This window comes from Sinohyriopsis cumingii, chromosome 14, assembly GCF_028554795.1.
Source record: "Sinohyriopsis cumingii isolate HCF-2022 chromosome 14, ASM2855479v2, whole genome shotgun sequence".
NCBI classification, from domain to species: Eukaryota; Metazoa; Mollusca; class Bivalvia; order Unionida; family Unionidae; genus Sinohyriopsis; species Sinohyriopsis cumingii.
In genome coordinates, this window is record NC_142974.1 from 19286858 (window position 1) to 19310906 (window position 24049).

The following is a 24049-nucleotide window of genomic DNA, read 5'->3' on the forward strand; positions in this document are numbered from 1 at the left end:
ATGATCATCCAAGGAGAAGTATTGATAATAAGGTTTTCAAAATGGCTGCCATACTGGATATCCAAGAGAAACCATCTTTATTTAAGGCCAAATAGACCTTGGAATGAATGTTTACATAATATTATGGCTATCCTGCAATTATTATCAGTGGATTAGTGATTAAAAAAACTTGTGCTAACAGGCAGTCCATTTCATAAGCTCTACTGGTCAAAGACCAACACAGGTAAAAACATTGGATCTGAAATGTGGCCTTCAGAATTAGCTCAAATGCATGACCACCATATTAATATGAAGTGATCTGCTCTTCAACAAACTTATTTGAGATCTTGTTCCTATAAGCCCGGATTCCAAGTTTCAACATCAGTCTTATCAGAAATATAACCTCCAGGGCTATAAGTCAGTCTAATGCAAGATCACCTCAATAATTCTTGAACTGTCAGTATCTTCTAGCAACACAATGCAATGCATGGCTTAGAAAGTCACTGCTACAGTTTATCTGGAGGCTGATTACCAGAAGCTGAAACTCTTTTCTACTTATGTTCAAAAATAAAAGCATGACTGAATCTTTCTAGGAACTCTAATGTAAACAGTGCTCTGTCTTCATAGTCCAATTCTGTCTCAATTTCTAACAGAATGGACAAAAGAGATAAGTCAGTATAGCTTCCAACACTCTGAAATTCAATATCACCATTATTGTCCTGTGAAAATCATGAAAGCTATGATTCTGATTTCATTATTCCAACCCACTGCCTCCACCATCAACAGCAACTGCATGTATTAACCACCACTAAATACAAGTTGCAGAACAACCTCTAATTAGCATTCATAATTAACATATAATCATGCACAGGACTATTCCACTTTGTATACTTTACCTATGCAAATTAGCTTAATTGGATCTCCCACAGCATTGCTCAGACACAAAGTCACCTTAGCTATTTTCAGTCAGTTAAATAAATCTGTGCAGTAGTGGTTGTTTATCTATGACCACCATTACCTTATAATGACCTCTGTGACAATGAACTAAATAAACTAATCAGGGGTGATAGTATTCCAGACCATTAAGCATGAAGCAACGTAAACCATGACTGTTGACCCGTTTAAGCTGGCAACAGGTTACAGGCATGTTATGTGTTGTCACAAAAGGTTGCCTCTTGTTTTCCATTTATAAGATTTACTGAAAACACAACTGTTGTGACAAAGTGGGGTTGAGGTGGGGAGAATAATGTTTTTTTGTATTACAATTTGTGAAATGGCAGAAATGAGATGTATTTCACATGAAGAACCATCATTTCCTAATTATATGTTGATTGTCAATTGTGCTTTATAACACATTACTGATGAATAACATTCATTTCATTTACATTTCATTTCATTTACATGCACAGCGAATCTATCGTTATTAATGACCAGTAAGCATAAACTGCATGTGGCTATTTTCACTAGTGGTTCTTGCTTACAAGTGAATGAGTTTACAAGTTTTGAGTAATCCGAATGAGTTCTAAAAGTACTCTGAATGATGGTCAATAATGTACTGTTGTATCAACAGTACTGAAGAAATCACTAAGATATAATTATTAAATGTCTTTAAATGAATTCACATACAGCTATTATATATCCAAATAGTCTTTAAATGGATGTTAGAGGACTGTAATTCCAACAAATGTTTAAATTAAGCAAATGAATCAATCTTCTCCATATAACTCTTGAAAAACTGATAGTACTACTAAGAATGTGTAATTATAAGTATTAATTCTCTTATATAGAATGCTATAGAGAGAATGCAATAGTAGGCTTTGAATGAAACACATTGTCATTTTAAAATCACTTTACAAGTAAACAAGAGTCAGATGGTTTATGCTAGCTAATCAGGAAATTAGGTCAGCTTTGCCTTTTACCAGAACTCATGTCCTTTTCAGCTCATGTGATGATTACTTGTGCTTATGAATTAATTAATTTACACACTATGCATGAATCATCTTTAAAGTGCAAATTATGATCATAGGACAATAGCATTAAAAATGACATTAACAAAATGACCCTTGCAAAAATCATTATCAAAAAATACAATAATACAGATATGCATAACAATAGACACACACTTTTGCAGTCGAGGACACTAATATCATTCGAGTCTTTAAACTCCTATTTTCAACCTATATTTTACCTCCTCTACCCAACCAACTCCATGAGAGCAGTCATATTTGTCCCCCTACAAAGGTGGCTTGTAAAGAGAGTTTGCACCTCATCAGAATAGAACTGAACAGAATATAACAAAACAGAACAGAATAGAATACAAAAAAGGCAAGTTACACAAGCGGCCAAGAGTGCAGCATGAATGGTTGGTCGGGCTGTAACAGCGTTGTAAACATAGCATGGTCTATATCATGCCAAGGAAATGGAAGCTAAGTACCTTACCATGAGCTGACCTGTATGGGTATTGAATCGACCACATAGATTACAAGTTCAATGCTCTATGAACTGAGTTACCATGGCTCCCTGTGTGGTGTATTAAACTTTATTATTTACATGAAAATTAGTATCAAAAAGGTGAAGATATTAAGACCATTACAAACTATTTATTACATTACCTTATAGCTTAGTGTAAGATGCCATTGTCTCATGCAATTTGAGAACATGAGACAAGTAGTAATTTGATTTCTGGGTTTGTCTCCATAAGCTTCAAAACTGGCAAGCACATGACTGCCTCTTTCCGAAGACTGCAGGGCACCTTGTACATACAGTTGAGACACAAAGAAATCTAGAAATATGCACATTTGACACAGATGCCCAGGCTTATACAGTAAAACCTGTCTTGAGAGACAACTGCTATGAGCGACCACCTGTTTTGAGAGACCAGAATCTCCATGCACAGATTTATTGATTATACAGTGTTACAACCTGTTATGAGAGACCACCTGTCTTGAGAGACCATTATTTTTTAGCAGAAGGGGTGGTCTTTCAAGACAGGTTCTACTTTATAATGTAATTGAAGGGCATGGTTCTAAGTCAAAGAAGTCTAGAAATATACATGTGACACAGATGCCCAGGCTTATACAATGTAATTGAAGGGCATGGTTCTTAGTCAAAGAGGGACCATAATTCTGTAATGTTTTAAAAAACCTGACCTTCATTTCTCTCAATGAAAAATCTCAAGCAAAAATTTGGTTCCAATCCATGAAGCCTTTTAACCATTTACAGAGCATAAAATGAAAGGCAAATTTCTGTCAAACAGGAGTAATAAACTGGTAACAGTTTGCCAGAAAATTTCAAAAATCAAACTTGATTGAGATCTTATTAATGAAATGTGTCAAATTTGGTTTCAATCCATGAAGACCTAGCTAATGACCTAGCTAATGACTTTATAACAAACTGATCTATTAATAAAGAATATAGAACAGTTATGAAAATCTACAGACACATGTATAATAATTCTTGATTCTGTACATCCATGCCAATTTTGTATGACAAAGGTCAAATATAAAGTCATGATACTATTATGATTATGCCGTAGACCCCAAGTCAGATCACTAAGAAAAACAAATGCATGACAAATATGTGCCAAAATATCAAACAGGTTTTTGCATATTTGTAATTATTTTTAATGCAAAAAGCATAGCTTTCTTTCATTGGGTCAAAATTTGGAATAGCAGTAAAATAAAAAATGACAGTCGGTCATGAGCCAAGCTTCTGAACAGTTACACACAGCATCAAAGCAAAACTGCAAATCAGTTGCAGAATGCAATTAGCATCGACCAGTTGCATAAACTTTATTGTTAGTACTGCAACTTCTGAATCTGTAAAAACTATTTCTCAGTATGTAAAGATGTTTTCTTCATTCTTTTTAAAGCAGGTTAAATAATTTACATGCATTTTGGAATATATCATAAATGTTCAGTGAAAAGCAAGTCCATTGTTATTAAGGTACAACTGGAGAAAAGCAGCCATCAATGCACAAGGCGATGAATGAGTCATCACTGGGATCGTAAAATAGAGTCAATATTCATTTATCAGCTGTTTTCTCAGTAAATCAAAAATTGGATTGATTTCTTGGGACCAGATTACATTTTTTATAAGCAAGAGGACTTGAGTACAATCAGTTAAAGGTCAGGCATGACTAGAATATCGTGAAAACGTTTCACATGCAAATCTTCACTTAAGTAGTTTTAGTCCATGCTGAACTTACCCATAATACCAGGAACTTGCTTGATCTCTGTCAAGTACATATAAGCTTTTAACGGAATGCCCTTCACGAAAAATAATATACATGTAATTAACAAAGTATACCAAAGTTAAACACTAATTACAGCAATAACTACAATACAGTAAAAACTAACCAAGAATGACCCCTAAGACCCACTCTGATTAACACTCCAGGGATCCACAACTAGAGCATTGGAAATGTTTCATAATGAAAGGACCCTTTGGGCAAATTTTGAACACAAAGGATTCATTGTATCTAACTTCCTTTCAACACTCATTCAGTTTTGTTTGCAATTTATTTAAGATGTCTCCTTAATCGAGAAGTATTAAATTTGTTTGGATAGCTTGGTTTCATACCTGATTTCAAAATGGGGGAAAAAATCATTTAGATTTTAATTTCAATTGAATATGAATACACATAATATCTGTGAGGGATACAGATTATGTTTATGTATGTCTGTATGATGATGAATCATATTCACCAACAAATACCCATTTCACCAACAAATACCCATTTCACCAACAAATACCCATTTTCAAACTTGTATTCATCAACATCAGACTCAACACCTGGAGGCAAACTCTTGGCCTGGGCCAAAATTTTGGACTTTTATCTATTTCATTTTTCACATCTCCCATTAAATTCACTCATATCCCAACATATGTTGGAATTACACCTGGATCATATATGTTCACTGTGTTCATGTATTTCAGTCAAATTGTAAGCAAAATGTTTTACATGTCAAAATCAAGTTACTATTTATATATTGTGTAAAAAAAATTGTAAGCATTTGCTAGCCTGTCTTACTGCATCCCTGTGTCATACGACAACTCCAAACCCCACCTCCATACTGTATAACGCATACACTTATCATATGACAATTCGCTGAAAGCCATTTTCAGCCATTTTTGTCCAGTTAAGCATCTGCTGGAGGTTCTAACCATTTATCCTAACAAGCTGCAAGGACCCCGATCTCTCAACCAACACATGTGATGGCAGGTCTGGTTCTGTAGTTTGCAGTTGGATCCAACTAAAAAAACACACTAGCATATTCAGCAATTCAACAACAACAAATATCATACACTCCAGGGATCTAGATGTGCAAGATGCACAAGCAGATTTGAGTCACTCGCTAATGTTTGCCTGACCCGCATTATATGCAAACAGATATTACACAAATGTTTTGTAAAAGTGAGTTTAAGTCCAATAACAACTCCCATTTACATAAATATTGGTTCTATGTCATAAATAGTGTAGGGTTATGACTTGAATTTTCAATACAACTGACCTTCATATTCTGTGTGATTTTGCAGTAGATAGTTAAGACCTAGTACACGTATGAAGGACACATGTACTTAACTTAAATGCTCATGACCCAATTAGATGAAGGTCACCTTCAAAGTATGGAATTATACAAGCATGGCTTCATAAATTATTAATGTACTTTTCACTGCCATTTAACAACATAGGGAGGATTTGAAATATCTGTTGGTATCTTGTCTCTAACATTAGTATAAGGAAACAGAAAGCTGAAGTCACCATCATGCTATCCATTCTTTGGTCTTTTTCCATCAGTTTAAATAAATCATGTCCACAAATTGTACGTACTGCTCAAAATTATTGAAAATTTTGAAAATGTGGTGTCCAGAAAATTACAAGGCCCAGATATGTTGAATAATGAGTCGTAAAATTGGTGGTGACTTGACAACATTTCAACAGCTGCAATTAAGGCCTTTATGCCAGGATGAGTTCTGTCAAATTCAGGCAAATTATGCTGAGCATTTTTTTATACAGCAAAACATTCTCCTATTTTCAGTAATGGCATCATGCATTCATACAGGACTTCACGCCATGATACTTTGTCCAATTTTTTGAAGAAACTTTCCAAGATTTTCCAATATTAGTAATGGTGGCTATATTTGATGGCAGACTGGCATCATTGTGTAAGACTGCAAGAGACTCAAGGCTGGATGTGGTTGAAGGATGTTTGGTTTGGTTTCTTTGGCTGTTTAATGCCATGTTTCAGCACATCATAGACCAGAGGTGGGCAAACTTTACAGTGCAAGTGCCGCATACTCAAATTTACACCTTGTCGCAGGCCACATAGTTCATTAAATAAAATAATTATTATTTGAAATAGCAAAAACAAAAGGTTTTTCTAAATAACATCTAATTAATTTTCAGTTGTTAATATGTTGTTAATATTTGAATACTTAAACTTCAAAAGAAGCACATTTATTTGATAAACAGACTAACATAAACAGAGTCAGTGCAAATGATGACTTGTTCCTAGGACGCATGAAAACCCTTGGCGAACTGCATGAAAACCCTTGGCGGGCCCCATGTGGCCCGCGGGCCATAGTTTGCCCACCCCTGTCATAGACTATGCATGGTGGCCAGTATATTTGGTGGAGGAAGAACCTAAACAGAACCACTGACCCACAGGAATCTACTGGCAAGTTTTCTCACAACTCCTCTTTAAAAGCATGCAGACAGAGATGAAATGAGTGAGTGATCTGTAAAGACAAGTGCCTAAGAGTAAAGACAAATGCCTTGGACCACTCAGCCATCCAGGGGCCCTGTTGAAGGATGTTGACCAGATGACATGATAAACAACACATGGGTGCACTAGGTAAGATGCATTAACTACCAAGGCTCAAGCGTATTTGACCTTTTGGTCTGGAGAGATAAATGTTCTACAGTACAATTTGTTTTCCCCTTATATTTCACGTAGCAAACATTTTTGTCAAGTTAGCATAAAGAAAATAACCACATACTTCCTGTTTTTCTATAACTATTTGTAAACTGAGAAAATAAGTAATAAAATGTGTATGAAACGTTTACTGACAATAATATACACCTATGTCCCCAAAGAGGATACAGAAAATTAAATAGAGAAACGCTTGCAACCAGAAACAATACAGACAAAACTAATAAATACTAAAATTGTGTATTTGTAAAACAAATATTGGTGTGCTTCCCACTTCTGACCTAAATCCTGAACTTTGAGCTTCTAGGGTAGGTGAAACCGCTCCGGTGGCCTAGTGGTTAGAGCATCCACCTCAGATGCAGGAGGTCATTGGTTTCGAACCCAGGCTTAGTCATACCAAAATACCCTCTCATAAGGTGTGTTCCATCACAGTGCATGGAAATACCATCTGATAAGGTGTGTTCCATCGTGATGCATGAAAATGCCCTCTGATAAGGTGTGTTCCATCGTGATGCATGAAAATGCCCTCTCAAAAGGTGTGTTCCATCAGGATGCATGAAAATGCCCTCTCATAAGGTGTGTTCCATCGTGATGCATGAAAATGCCCTTTGATAAGGTGTGTTCCATCGTGATGCATGAAAATGCCCTCTGATAAGGTGTGTTCCATTGTGATGCATGAAAATGCCCTCTCATAAGGTGTGTTCCATTGTGATGTATGAAATTGCCCTTTTATAAGGTGTGTTGCATCGCAATGCATGAAAATGCCTTGTCATAGGATGTGTTCCATTGTGATGCATGAAAATGCCCTTTCATAAGGTGTGTTCCATCGCGATGCATGAAAATGCCTTGTCATAGGATGTGTTCCATTGTGATGCATGAAAATGCCCTTTCATAAGGTGTGTTCCATCGCGATGCATGAAAATGCCTTGTCATAGGATGTGTTCCATTGTGATGCATGAAAATGCCCTCTCATAAGGTGTGTTCCATTGTGATGCATGAAAATGCCCTTTCATAAGGTGTGTTGCATCGTGATGCATGAAAATGACCTCTCATAAGATGTGTTCCATTGTGATGCATGAAAATGCCCTCTCATAAGGTGTGTCCCATCAGGATGCATGAAAATACCCTCTCATAAGGAGTGTTCCATCGTGATGCATGAAAATGCCCTCTCATAAGGTGTGTCCATTGTGGTGCATGAAAATGCCCTTTCATAAGGTGTGTTCCATTGTGATGCATGAAAATGCCCTCATAAGGTGTGTTCCATCAGGATGCATGAAAATGCCCTTTCATAGGGTGTATTCCATCGCGATGCATGAAAATGCCCTCTCATAAGATGTGTTCCATTGTGATGCATGAAAATGCCTCTCATAACGTGTGTCCCATCAGGATGCATGAAAATACCCTCTCATAAGGAGTGTTCCATCGTGATATATGAAAATGCCCTCTCATAAAGTGTGTTCCATTGTGATGCATGAAAATGCCCTTTCATAAAGTGTGTTCCATCGTGATGCATGAAAATGCCCTTTCATAAAGTGTGTTCCATCGCGATGCATGAAAATGCCCTCTCATAAGGTGTGTTCCATCAAGATGCATGAAAATGCCTTCTCATAAGGTGTGTTCCATTGCGATGCATGAAAATACCCTCTCATAAGGTGTGTTCCATCATGATGCATGAAAATGCCCTTTCATAAGGTATATATTTCAGGCTAAGGCAGAATTCCCAACTGTAGCAATCTACACCTTAAATTTTATTCTAGATTGCTTTTATTCTTTGCCAAAATGATTAGCCCAGGCCCTATTCCAAATCAACATAGAAATATCCCTGACAATATTAAACTGAGAATATCCAGGACCCATGCCTGAGTACCCAAATGCACCTACCCTAAAGGGTGTACAATGTCTGCAGTGTGGCAGTTTATAGTGATGTCTAGCACTGGGGCATCATGCTACAGACATGTAGCATGATGTCCCACCCAGTCACATTATCCTGACACCGGGCTGAACAGTCCTAACACTAACCTCTTGATGTGGAGCACCAAGTGAGGGAGCTGTTAGTACCATTTTTATAAGTCTTTGGTATGACATGGCCAGGGATCGAACCCATGAAACAATTATAATCTTCAGAGAACCAGTAAACATGCAATGACACATAGCTTAGAAACCATTTGTTGCACAGTCTTTAGACACATGGCAATAATTAGTAACCAAACAGTACACATTCAGAGACCCAGTAAAACTATGAGGACATAGTTACAGTTTAGAACCAAAGGTTACACATTCAGAGACCCAGTAAACCTATGATGACATGGCTAAAGTTTAGTAACCAAATATTACTCATTCCTAGACCCAGCTGGAAACATGTGATTCCATGGTCACAGTTTAGTAACTGTCAGTTGCACAGTCTTCAAAGAAGTTGTAAGCATATAATTAGATAAAACCATGACAATCACATTCACTGCCTATTCTTGTAGTAATTAATATGTTAAAACCATGACAATCACCATCACTGTTTATTCTTGTAGTAATTAACATGTACTTAAAACACTGACAATCACCATCACTGTTTTTTCTTGTAGTAATTAACATGTTATTAAAACCATGACAATCACATTCACTGCCTGTTCTTGTAAAATTAAACATGCACTTAAAACCATGACAATCATATTCACTGCCTATCCTTGTGGTAATTAAAATCTACTTAAAACCATGACAATCACATTCACTGCCTATTCTTGTAGTAATTAACATGCACTTAAAATCATGACAATCACATTCACTGCCTATTCTTGTGGTAATTAAAATCTACTTAAAACCATGACAATCACATTCACTGCCTGTTCTTGCAAAATTAAACATGCACTTAAAACCATGACAATCATATTCACTGCCTATCCTTGTGGTAATTAAAATCTACTTAAAACCATGACAATCACATTCACTGCCTATTCTTGTAGTAATTAACATGCACTTAAAATCATGACAATCACATTCACTGCCTATTCTTGTGGTAATTAAAATCTACTTCAAACCATGACAATCACATTCACTGCCTGTTCTTGCAAAATTAAACATGCACTTAAAACCATGACAATCATATTCACTGCCTATCCTTGTGGTAATTAAAATCTACTTAAAACCATGACAATCACATTCACTGCCTATTCTTGTAGTAATTAACATGCACTTAAAATCATGACAATCACATTCACTGCCTATTCTTGTGGTAATTAAAATCTACTTAAAACCATGACAATCACATTCACTGCCTATTCTTCTAGTAATTAACATGTACTTAAAATCATGACAATCACGTTCACTGCCTATTGTTGTAGCAATTAACATGCACTTAAAACCATGACAATCACATTCACTGCCATAGTTATTCTTGTAGTAAACAACATGTACTTAAACACATGACAATCATATTCACTGACTATTTCTGTAGTAATTAACATCTACTTAAAACCATGACAATCACATTCACTGCCTATTCTTGTGGTAATTAACATTTAGTTTAAGCCATGAAATCACATTCACTTCCTATTCTTCTACTAATTAACATGGAAATTAATATTAATGTTAGATTTGTCTATGACATGTACTCATTTTCACAATGTCATTAATGTTAGTTATCTGTACTACAAAAGATTTTACTGTCTAGAAAATACCAAAGGATATATAAAATAAAGTATTTTTTCCTGAGTGTACCATAGTTAAAAAGGGTATTTTAAAAGCAATGACCTAATTTAAATAAAGCAAGGAGGGTTAAATTTCACTCTGCTGCCTGAATTACAAACAACTGGAGTATAAATGAAATTCATTTTGAGAAATAATATCTTTGATACTTCCTGCTCCAAGTTGTACCTAACCATCCGTATTCTAAATATTGTATGTGACATGAAAACGATACTCTTACATTAAGCTGACATCTGTAAATGTCATATACATATATGTAGATATAGAATTATACTGAACTCATGTGTAGATGTATTCAATTATATTGAAATGTCATGAATATATTTAGAACTATACTGAAATGCAAGGGTCAAGTTAGACTTGAATTCTAGGGAGAAGTGACCTCTTTTGGACAGAACAGGGAGAAGTGAAGGCTGAACAAAGTGAAGTGAAGGCTGAACAGAGAGAAGTGAAGGCTGAACAAAGTGAAGTGAAGGCTGAACAGGGAGAAGTGAAGGCTGAACAAAGTGAAGTGAAGGCTGAACAGGGAGAAGTGAAGGCTGAACAAAGTGAAGTGGCAGCAAAGCATGAAATGCAGTATATATAATCTGACATGATGACCTTCGGATAATTGAATATATATGCCAAAATATGGTACCTACAACTCAGGTTTTTGTTGAAATCTGTGTAAAAGCATTTCTACCAACCTAATGCCCTTTTCCCAATAACACTACCAACCTAATGCCCTATTCCCAATAGTGCTAGCAACCTAATACCCAATTCCCAATAGCACTACCAACCTAATGCCCAATTCCCAATAGCACTATCAACCTAATGCCCAATTCCCAATAGTGCTACCAAATTAATGTCCTATTCCCAATAGTGCTAGCAACCTAATGCCCAATTCCCAATAGCACTACCAACCTAATGCCAAATTCCCAATAGTGCTAGCAATCTAATGCCCAATTCCCAATAGTGCTAGCAACCTAATGCCCAATTCCCAATAGTGCTATCAACCTAATGGCCAATTCCCAATAGCGCTATCAACCTAATGGCCAATTCCCAATAGTGCTACCAACTTAATGCCCTATTCCCAATAGTGCTATACAAATATCCTTATCTGTATCTCATTTATTCAGAATAGTCAAAACACATACATTTATTATCACAGGCACTTGCATCATGAATTTATTAAATTCTGCGATTTGCTTTGCAATGGTCAATGCACTGCAAAGTCAGACTACCACACAGTTTTCTACAATTTCCTCATCTGCCAAAATAACTATGTCCAATATTTATTTTGGGCATTTAAATCTAAATTGTTTCCTCCCTGTGGCCAAGTGGTTAGAGCATCTGCCTCAGATGTGGAAGGCCTCATTTTCAAACCCTGAATGAGTCATACTAAAGAGTTATAAACAAATGGTACTGAACTGAGCTGCCTCACTTGGCACTCAACATTAAGAGGTTAATATTTGGACTGGTTGGTCTGGTGTCAGGATAATGTGACTGGAGTGGGACATCATAATGCATGTCTGTGGTATGATGCCCCAGTGCTAGACATTACTATAAACTGTCACACTGCAGACATTGTAGTGATTTGACTGAAAAGTTGTTAAAGCTATATTATAAATCCAAAATACACACACACTTGCATGTACAGATCACTGACATCTCAACTCTCTGAGTGAGTTTGAGTCTCAGACTCAGCCAATGTGGGTATGTGAAAAAGCTTCCAAGTAGCTTTAAGTGGGTCAGTGTTTTTTGTTGTTTTTTTCCCCAGGTTCTTTCTCTACCTGATATACTTGCTGCCATATAGAGCCTATCATGTGCTGAAAAATGATGTTAAGCACACAACAACAAACAACATCTACATCACAGTTTGCTTTCTCTTATACCATTGAAAAATGCCTGACTGTCGCTTCTGCTTACTTTAATACTATTGAATAATACCAGCCACAGAAGTCTGCTTACTTTTAAACCAGTGAATAATGCCTGCATACAGAAGTCTGCTTATTTTTATACAATTGGATAATATCTGTGTACAGGTAGTCTGCTTAATTTTATACCACTGAATAATGCCTGCAAACAGCAGTCTGCTTACTTTGATACCACTGAATAATGCCTGCATACAGCAGTTTGCTTACTTTGATACCAATGAATAATGCCTGCATACAGGAGTCTGCTTACTTTTATACCACTGAATAATGCCTGCAAACAGCAGTCTGCTTACTTTGATACCACTGAATAATGCCTGCATACAGCAGTTTGCTTACTTTTATATCACTGAATAATGCCTGCATACAGCAGTTTGCTTACTTTGATACCAATGAATAATGCCTGCATACAGGAGTCTGCTTACTTTTATACCACTGAATAATGCCTGCAAACAACAGACTGCTTACTTTAATACCACTGAATAATGCCTGCATACAGCAGTTTGCTTACTTTTATATCACTGAATAATGCCTGCATACAGCTGTCTGCTTACTTTAATAATTTTAAATAATGCTAGTCTGTTTTTCTATGCATAACTGAACCACAGCCATAGTGAGGCTGACTTATTCTGATGACGCAATGTCCTGAATAGAATACTGCATTCTGATTGGTCAACCAAACCTGATATAGATTTGCAATCTTCCTGAAGATGATTTTTTTCTTACCTTTTGAACACATGTTAGCAAAATCTGTATTTGTTTTTAAAATGGAAACAATACTAATATTTATATTCCAATTTGTGAAGGTGTAATGGAGAACAATGGGTTGGAGGATGGGTTTGCAAGTTCTCAGACCCGAGAGATAACAACATCGGTGACTGCAATTTCAAGTCCATGCTGCATTTATAGTGCTGGGATTATAGGAACAAGCAGATTTCATACAAATGTTTTGAGATAAACTTACTGGAGTACAAGGAAATGCTGTACTTCCATCATGTTATGATGTAATCCAGAAGAAAAAAAGTTTGGAAAGATCCTCGTCATAGATGACGAAGGACAAGGCAAAGGGCATCTCATCATGTTCTATGTATAGGGCAACTTTCAATGGCTAATGTACTTCCTGTCAGTGTCATACTTGATTCACTATAGTCTGAACTTTAATGAAGTGTCTCAATGTCATGCTGGAACTATACTGAACTTTAATGAAGTGTCTCAATGTCATACTGGAACTATCCTGAGCTTTACTGAAGTGTCTCAATGTCATACTGGAACTATACTGAACTTTACTGAAGTGTGTTCTATTATGTACCTGCTGTCAGTTCATGCTTGACCTATACTGAGCTTGAATGAAGTGTCAATGTCATACTGGAACTATACTAAACTTTAATGAATTGTGTTTTAATGCACCTCCTGTCAATGTCATGATTGAATGATAATGAAATTTAACAAAATGTGTAAACGTCATTTTGGAACTATAATGAACTTTAATGAAGTGTGTTCTAATGCACCTCCTGTCCATGTCATACTAGAAACTATACTGAACTTTAATGGAGTGTGTTCTAATGCACCTCCCGTCAATGTCATACTAGAACTATACTGAACTTGTAATGGAGTGTGTTCTAACGCACCTCCTCTCCATGTCATACTAGAACTATAATGAATTTTAATGGAGTGTGTTCTAATGCACCTCCTGTCAATGTCATACTAGAACTATACTGAACTTCAATGGAGTGTGTTCTAATACACCTCCTGTCAATGTCATACTGGAACAATAACGAACTTTAGTGAAGTGTGTTCTATTTAATGCACCTCCTGTCAATGTCATACTAGGACTATACTGAACTTTAATAAAGTGTGTTCTAATGCACCTCTTGTCCATGTCATACTTTAACTATACTGAACTTTAATGGAGTGTGTTCTAATGCACCTCCTGTCAATGTCATACTAGAACTATACTGAACTTTAATGGAGTGTGTTAAAGCTACAACAGACTTTTAGGCCTAATTTCTATCACTGACAGCTTGATGGACTTTTAGGCCTAATTTCCATCAGTGACAGCTTGATCAACTTTTAGGCCTAATTTCCATCAGTGACAGCTCGATCAACTTTTAGGCCTAAATTCCATCAGTGACAGCTTGATGGACTTTTTGGCCTAATCTCCATCAATGACAGCTTGATGGATTTTTAGGCCTCATTTCAATCACCTATCCAACAGCTACAACATATCCTGCAGATTCAAATCATCATAACTTAAACCAATTTCATCCATTTTTCATTACGATTTCAGTGGCACTAAAATATTAACACTCAATTACAAAAGGTATGTGTCAACATAAAAATAATTTCATATTATACACCATGCTTTGCTTTTCAGTATGGTGTGATTATGTCAGCTGTGAAGAGATGAAAATTAAGGTAACAATGAAAATAACTAAACAATACACTGCTGGAAGCTCCTGTTTCTCCTTACCTTTTGCATTATAAAATAAAAAAGCCCATTGCGAATTCATTAGAAGTAATGGTTTTGATACTTCCTGCTTCAACTGTTACTGAACAATCCTTATCCTTATTCATGTATGTGATGACATGTGACTACTGCTCAACACCTGTCTATACAAACAAAATGCCTGGCTTAATACTTACTTTCTACAACATACAAGGGTATGTAACCTTCAAGTAAGCAAGTTAGCAAGCTACAGAACAATCTGACAGATGCTGAAAGTTACTTACAGTCAAGATCCAGGACACAGTATTGATCACTGAACCCAAATATTTTTACCTCTAAAAAGTATGGTGAACTCATCAAAATTAAATTTTAACAGGTATAACAGGCTAAATAGATGAAGGTATATACAATAAGCAAAAAATGAGAAAGAAACTCAAGGATCTAGCAGGAAATTATATTTACTATTACAAGCAAGTACTGCACAGAGTAATATGTACTGTATTACATGTGTTACTGACTTCAGTTTTCAGGCCCTGGTTGTTTTGGGCTGGAGATACCAAATATGGCCAGTGACTGCTGAGTTGTGATGTTCTACGAGATGATGTAGAACGGAAAATTTTACAATAAAGGACCATAACTCTGTCAAACAGAAAACAAAAAAGGGTCTTTGTCAAATTTACATACCGATTAGCATCAAAATATATTGAATGGTTCAAGATATGCTGTTGCAAAAATATATATTAGACACAACATCAAAATCACCAGTGTATCAGTTGGCACCCAAAATGCACACATCTTTATTTTATTAGCCAAATGACTTGATTCCTGCACGTTATATTCTATGTTTTGCAGATTCTCAGAAACGGTCCCCCGCAGTGACGATGTTCAAGCATAATTTGTTACTTGATTTTTTTTTCATCGTCTTTCATGTTTTTTGGTACACTATCAGCAATCAACCAACTAAACAGAGAAAAGTCGATTTAACTATTCAAGTTGGCAAATACAAATCTCTAATTGCATTCAATTACACATTCCTCTCACAGCTGAACTTTCGTTATCAAACTCAACAACTGGAATAATCGTTACCAATTTAAGTCATTAATGTTAGGGTTTAAATGATGATAATTGTCACTGATAAGTCCTTCTATCGCAGATATAAAAGCATTTGAGACTAATATCACATAAATACACAAATATCGGTATGCATGGGTTTCTAGCCGACATCTTTCAAATTCGTATCGCATCCTTCGGCACTCTTAAAGGTCATGATGTTGTATATGTTAACATAACTTAATTAAGTAATATGTTAACATCCATTCTGTCAGATGATGAAGATATGATGAGACATTATTGATTTTTCTGTACTCAAACAACATGTTTATAGTTAACTTTAGAATTACTTTTCTGAAAGTCAAAATTAGATTATTCCGTGCAAGAGCTCCATCCTCATTCTGGCCCAGGTCAAGCAAACATTTAGTAAATCCAATGCACACCCTAAAGAAGGTTTCTGATCAGCCTTGGGAATGGTCACTTTACCTCACAGAATCTACGTGATATTTGGGTGTATATATTTACTAAAAATGTATGCATAGATGACATGTTCTGCATATATATTATCATGATTTATTTTTCTTCAGTCTTCACACGGCCTCTTCAATGTCATTTTGCATTGTTACAACACGATTTGTTTTCCGATCCTTCTGCAATATTTGACTCCACAGTATTCTTCATGGTGCTTCTAATTTCATCGGCAAAAGCTTAGCTGAAATGTGCGTCTAGTGTTTCAGTTCCTGAGTGTTTAAAAATGCTGCCACCAAGTATCACAAATCAGTGTGTGTGTGTGTGTGTGTGTGTGTGTGTGAATAGTGAATAACACTAGATATACCACATCAACTGATTATTATTCTAGACACGATACAGAATACCAATAAGAATAATGGCCTTCGATTATTTCTCAAGCAAGCAAATCAAATGAGAACAATCCTAGAGCCATATTCCAGTCACAAATACTAAATGTGACCACCACAATCATAAAAATGATACACAGTCAAAACCAGTTGCCCTTTTCTCTGCTGTATTCTTAATGAATACAATAGATTTCTTGGAGATTGTATCTGCAGGAATCCAAGCAAGAGAAGCAGAATGAAACAAGTAACTGAAACTACAATAGTTGAGGAGGCATTTTATGAGACTGATCTTTGCCACTAGCTACCCCAATGGAACGATGTCTCATCTCAGATTTGGGCCAAACTGGCAAGAACAAATATATGACTGCTCTTTACCTGCAACAAATTAATTACTGCCCATTTCTTTTGCAGGCTTTCAGAACCTGACTGTATGTCTTCATCTACATAGTACAATATACATGTTATGATGTAATCATGACAAAGTCCATCAGGATTGGAGGGGAGGTATAAATGTCTGCACCCAAACAATTCTAAATGTGGGTCCAAGGAATTGGGCTAAAGGAAAGTTTTAGTCTAGTTTGCTGTGAAATACACTAATCTGAATAAATTAAGCCATCCTTGCTTTATAACAGAGATTATCAATGTTGTTATAATAAAGGGCTTCATAGTAAGGGAGTACTATATACTATTGGTTTACTCTTATATCTGGTCAGACTGGTACCATGTTGTATTTTTGTTGTTGTGATCTTCAATTCAACTGAAAATGGTGAATTTGCAATTGCTACTGAACTTGATCATTTTCATAATGATTGATCAACTGTGGTTGAAAATAAAGCTGCAGTGGATTGATTTTTTCTCTTTGACTTCCATCTGAATTTTGACTCATCCTTATCATCAGCACTATAGCCTGTGATATTGATTAAAATACCTAAAGTATTAACAGATGCAGCTATAAGCTGAGATAATCAGCCATGATATGTATCCGCTTCATGTCTAATAAAGTAAATTTAAGTTCATCCAGTGATATACAGCGCAGGGGGTGGGGGTATGAGCATCTACACCAAGACTGAAATCTCGAATACATCCATAAACAACTATGTAAGTTGTAGTACACTGTATTTCTTACATTTCAACTTGAAAAAGGTAAAAGTTGATACCATTGCAGTCACACATTAAAAAATTATGTCAATCATATGGATCATGCCCTGAATGTATACCAATATCTGTCAATGTAATGTATACCAATATATATCAATATAATGTATACAAATAGCTGTCAGTATAATGTGTACACAAATATCTGCCAATGTAATGTATACTAATATATGTCAATGTAATGTATACCAATAGCTGTCAATCTAATGTGTATACAAATATCTGTCAATGTAATGTATACCAATAGCTGTCAATGTAATGTGTACCAATATCTGTCAATGTAATGTGTATACAAATATCTGTCAATGTAATGTATACCAACATACATCAATGTAATGAATACCAATATCTGTCAATGTAATGTGTATACAAATATCTGTAAATGTAATGTATACCAATATTTATCAATGTAATGTATACCAATATCTGTCAATGTAATGTATACCAATATCTGTCAATGTAATGTGTATACAAATATCTGTCAATGTAATGTATACCAATATCTGTCAATGTAATGTATACTAATATCTATCAATATAATGTATAACAATATCTATCAATGTAATGTATACCAATATCTATTAATGTAATGTATACCAATATCTGTCAATGTAATGTATACCAATATATGTCAATATAATGTATACCAATATCTGCCAATGTAATGTATACCAATATCTGTCAATGTAATGCATACCAATATCTATCAATGTAATGTATACCAATACCTGTCAATGTAATGTGTATACAAATATCTATCAATGTAATGTATACCAATAGCTGTCAATGTAATGTGTATACAAATATCTGGCAATGTAATGTATACCAATTGCTGTCACTGCAATTTATACTAATAGCTGTCACTATAATGCATACCATTAGCTGTCACTGCAATGTATACCAATAGCTGCCACTGCAATGTGTACCAATAGCTGTCACTGCAATGTGTACCTGTGACTGTAATGTATAACAATAGCTGCCACTGCAATGTGTACCAATAGCTGCCACTGCAATGTGTACCAATAGCTGTCACTGCAATGTGTACCTGTGACTGTAATGTATAACAATAGCTGTTACTGCAATGTGTACTAACAGCTGTCACTATAATGTATACCATTAGCTGTCACTGCAATGTATGCCAATAGCTGTCACTATAATGTATACCATTAGCTGTCACTGCAATGTATGCCAATAGCTGTCACTATAATGTATACCATTAGCTGTCACTGCAATGTATGCCAATAGCTGCCACTGCAATGTGTACCAACAGCTGTCACTCCAATGTGTACCTGTGACTGTAATGTATACCAATAGAAGTTACTGCAATGTGTACCAATAGCTGTCACTATAATGTATACCACTATCTGTCACTAATGTATAACAACAATAGCTGCCATTGTAAAGCATTCAGACTGACCATCAACAAAGTTAGTCTTTGATCAGTTTAACTGCCAATGAAATTGTCATCGTCCATGACAATTAAATTGCTATTTCCTTGGTAATGAAATAGGAGTTTCAAAATAAATTGCTATTGGTGAAGAACATATTTACTGAACACATATTAATTTAACTTATTGCTTAAGTTTAGTTGAAAGAAACAAAAGAGTTCAAGATGTAACAGACTTTAAAATATTGTTCCTGGGTGAATACACATATTTTAGGCACTTTTCAAGTTCTAGTTGGAAGTAAAACACAAAAAAGTACTTTTATAAGCAGATGAAATCAACTTTGTGTAGAGCTGCATAAGGTTAACACTGACATGACATCAAGCATGTGAAATGATTGAAATATTTGTGATTAGCTGCTTTTTTCTGACATTATAGAATTACATCCAGTTAAAATATGCATGGCCAGAAAATACATGTATTATACTTAAACAAGGCTATGGTAATGTCTTATTATGAGACACAATGACTAAAACATGACAAGAAAATCTACTTGTAATTTTTCATGCACACAATGAGTTTCTAAAGCAACATTGCAGATTGGGTCCCATGGAGTACAAAACAAGTAACTCAGCAATGCACAGCTAAATAAGTTTAAATCATTTGCATGTACAGTGATTGATCATTGTAACAAAGCCTTAATGTATTCTGTGTTAAAGATTGGGTCACCTTATAGTGAGGTACATCAAACACAATACACTGGGCTCTCACAATAACACTGCTCAGGACAGCCATAAAGTATAATGTAATACAGTAAAGTCTCTTTATAGTGGGGTAAATTATTCTCAGTACAATGGTCCCTCACAATAACAGTACTGCTCAGGACAGCCATTTAAGTATACTGTAGTATACTGAGGTCTCCTTATACCTGGGTACATTATACATAGGACAGTGATCCCTCACTATAAGGGGCCTCGAGTGGCCGAGTGGTCTAAAGCGCACTCCGTTATGGATCACTGCCATCTCACCTCCGTCTGTGTAGGTTTGAGTCTCGGATTCAGCCAATGTGGGTATGTGAGAAACCTTGCCAGTACTTTCTCAAGGGCTGGTGGTTCTTTCTGGGGATTTCCTGGATTCTTCCTCCACCATTAATACTGGCCGCCATGTATAGCCTATCGTGTGCTGAAAAATGGCGTTAAACCCTACAAAAACAATAACCCTCACTATAATACTACTGAAAGCCATACAAGTGTAATGTAATGTAGTGAGGTCACCTTATATTGGGCTACATTATACATAAGCCATTGATTCTACACTATAATACTATTGAAAGCCATACAAATGTAATATAATATAGTGAGGTCACCTTATACTGGGCTACATTATACATAGGCCATTGATTCTACGCTATAATACTGTTGAAAGCCATACAAATGTAATATAATATAGTGAGGTCACCTTATACTGGGATACATTATACATAGGCCATTGATTCTATGCAATAATACTGTTGAAAGCCATACAAATGTAATATAATATAGTGAGGTCACCTTATACTGGGCTACATTATACATAGGCCATTGATTCTACTCTATAATACTGTTGAAAGCCATGCAAGTATAATCTGATACAGTCAGATCACCTAACAACGAGGTATATAACACAAAGGACAGTGATTCCTCACCATAACACTGTTTAAAGAAGCCAATGCTATATAAAGAGGTTGCCTTCTACTGGGGTATATTATAAAGTGACTCCTTAGTATAACTTTGTTAACTGGAACCATACCAGTATACTTAGTATATTTTCATAGGGCAGCTCACTTTATACCGAGGTACAGTAAACAGTGATTCATCATTATAGTGCTGACTAAGGGAACCATACAGATAGACTGTTATAGATGAGGTCACCTTATAATGAGGTACTATATACAGTGCTCCCTTATGCTAATGATGTTCAAGGGAACCATATATACAGTGTTATAGATGGGATTGCTTTAGAATGGGGTACAGCAGACAGTGCTTCCTTACTATAATGCTGTTGAAGGTTGTCACAGAATTGTATAAATTCTTTTATTTACTAAACACATGTACTTGGGTTTCGTTTTTTGTTTACAACGATACCTGAGGGTGACTTATGTATATTGTGTTGTATTTCAAAATAATGAGTTCAGTTCATCCTATGTCGCACGTGCGAAGTGCTCTCAATGAGAAGAACCGAATTCATTCAGTGCACAGACTATATCTGTGTATAAACACCTCACCGTAGGTAAAACTCTTTACATTATGGATAGTCTTGTCAGTCAGCGGTCTACTATAAGGACTTGCACATCTTCAGCTGTAGAGGTATGTAAGTTTATTAATTCCTTGCATATAAGTTATAACTACTGCATTACCATGTTTATTTTTGTATGCTTGCTATGTAGCTTAGGTTTCCGCAGTATAATGCAAATATTTATATTCTTGTTTGCGACTTAGCAAGGGATTTATACTAATATAAAGCTACATTTTTAAGAAATGTATAGTACAGTATGATTCTTATCGAGCAGGGTTAAGTATATTTCTGAACCTGTTGTTTTGTAATTATTGTACTGATAATGTAATCTGTGTAACCTACTGTGTATAACATGATTACGTTTGTATGCCTGTGTCAAGTATAGTACACAGTATTGGATATATTTTCAGCTGTCCGGAGTGTCCAGAGTGCATAGAGCTGTGTAAAGATGTGTAGAGCTGTCCAGAGTGGGTACAGCTGTGTAGAGCTGTCCAGAGTGTCTGGGGTGTCCAGCGTGTCTGGGGTGTCCAGAGTGTCTAGAGTGCCTAGAGTGACCCGAGCATTCAAAGTTATCAGAGTGATCGAGGTCAACGTGGTGCAAGCTCTAAAGCCAACCACAGGAATTAACCATAGCAGCTGTGAAGCTGAAATAAGCAGCCGTGGAGCTGAAATAAAGTGTGCTGATGACGGAGTGTATCTCCTTACCTATAATCTTTTGGCCGTGGGTTTATTTTGGGGTTTATAAAACACATTGTATCTTTCGAGACTGTAAAGATGATTTACATATCTTTCCTTTTTTGTTTGCACAATGTCACTATCTGAGTGAATTCATTTTTACTACACGAGTAAAACTCTACATTGTTTACTAGTTGAGTAAACCATATCCATCTCTTCACTGTGAAATCATTGTGAACCATTCACCCCATGTCTTTGTATTTTGTAAAGTAATTTATTTGTATTTTTCATTATTAAGTCTGTGCATTCTTATGTTAATTAATCCAATATTTGGATCATATACACGCATTATTCATAATTAATTGCTCATTCAAGTCATTCATTATTAAACATTGTATTTATATCATCATCAAAAGTGTTCTGTTGTGAATCCGAAGTCCCACCCAGTTATCTTCTTACATAGGTAACCACTGAAGTGTACTGTGTTATAAATAAGGTACAGTAATTCCTTTCTATAATAATGTTATGGTGAACCATACATGTGGAATGTAATCAAGAGCAGGGATTGTAGAATATTGTAGGACTGGGATTGCACAATGCATATGTAGCATTGGGACTGTGAAATATTTTTTGTAGCTGGGGATTTACAATGTTGTTGTAACATTGAGATTGTACATTATTGTTGTAGCCTTGGGTTTGTGCAGTGTTGTTTTAGCCTTGGCATTAAAAATTGTTGCTGTGGGGACTGTACAATATTACTGTAGCAATGGAATTGTACAATGTTGTAATGTTATGGCATTGGGATTGTAGAGTGTTATAGCCATGGGATTGTACAGTATTGTTGTAATAGTATTGAAGCCATGTGTTGTACTATGTTGTTGTAACATTGGGATTTTACGATGCTGTTGTAACAATGAGATTGTACAATGTTGTAACAATGGGAAGGTACAGTATTGTTGCAACCTTGGGATTGTACAATCTTGTAATATTTGGATTGTACAATATTGTTGCAACATTAGGACTGTACAATCCTGTCATAACCACAGGATTGTATGATGTTACTGTAACACTGGGATTGTACAGTGCTGTTGCACCCATAGGACTGTATATTTTTATAACATTGGCAATTTCACAATGTTGTTATAGTATTGGAATTGTGCAATGTTGTTCTAGCCATGGAATTGTATGTTTTTGTAGCCTTGGGACTATACAGTGTTATTGAAGACTTGGGATTGTGCAGTATTGTTGTAGCCTTGGGATTGTACAAATATGTTGTTGTAACATTGAGATTGTACAATGTTGTTATAATATCAGAACTCACAATAAAATGTTTTTATAGCAATGTTGTTACAATGTTGTTGGAACATTGGGACTGTACAACATTGTTGGAACATTGGGATTGTACAATGCTATTGGAACATTGGGATTGTACAATGTTGTTGAAGCCATGGGATACAATATTGTTTAGTATTGGAACAGTATAATGTTATAGCATTTGAATTGTACAATGCTGTAATATCATTGTGATTGCACAATGTTTTTACAGCATTGGGGACCAATCCGGTGACCTAGTGGTTTGAGCATCCATCTCAGATGTGGAAGGTCGTGGGTTTGATCCCTGGCCGAGTCATACCAAAGACTTATAAAAATCATACTAACAGCTGCCTCACTTGGCATTCAGCAT

General features: G+C 35.8%; 1 protein-coding gene across 13 annotated transcripts in view; it reads right to left on the reverse strand.

Moving 5' to 3' along the window:
• LOC149783365 (oxidation resistance protein 1A-like) overlaps positions 1 to 24049 on the reverse strand; it is a 227964-nt gene that overhangs the window by 146268 nt on the left and 57647 nt on the right. For 8 of the 13 annotated variants that reach the window (XM_089931584.1, XM_089931583.1, XM_089931582.1 and 5 more), the window contains exon 3: positions 4187 to 4213. The exons of 3 other annotated variants lie outside the window; for them this stretch is intronic. In XM_089931584.1, the coding sequence (XP_089787710.1) occupies positions 4187 to 4213 (27 nt within the window). Of the gene's footprint in view, positions 1 to 4186; positions 4214 to 14993; positions 15053 to 15253; positions 15319 to 24049 lie in introns of those variants that run through there. 2 more of the 13 variants (XM_089931588.1, XM_089931589.1) reach the window with 2 other exon arrangements.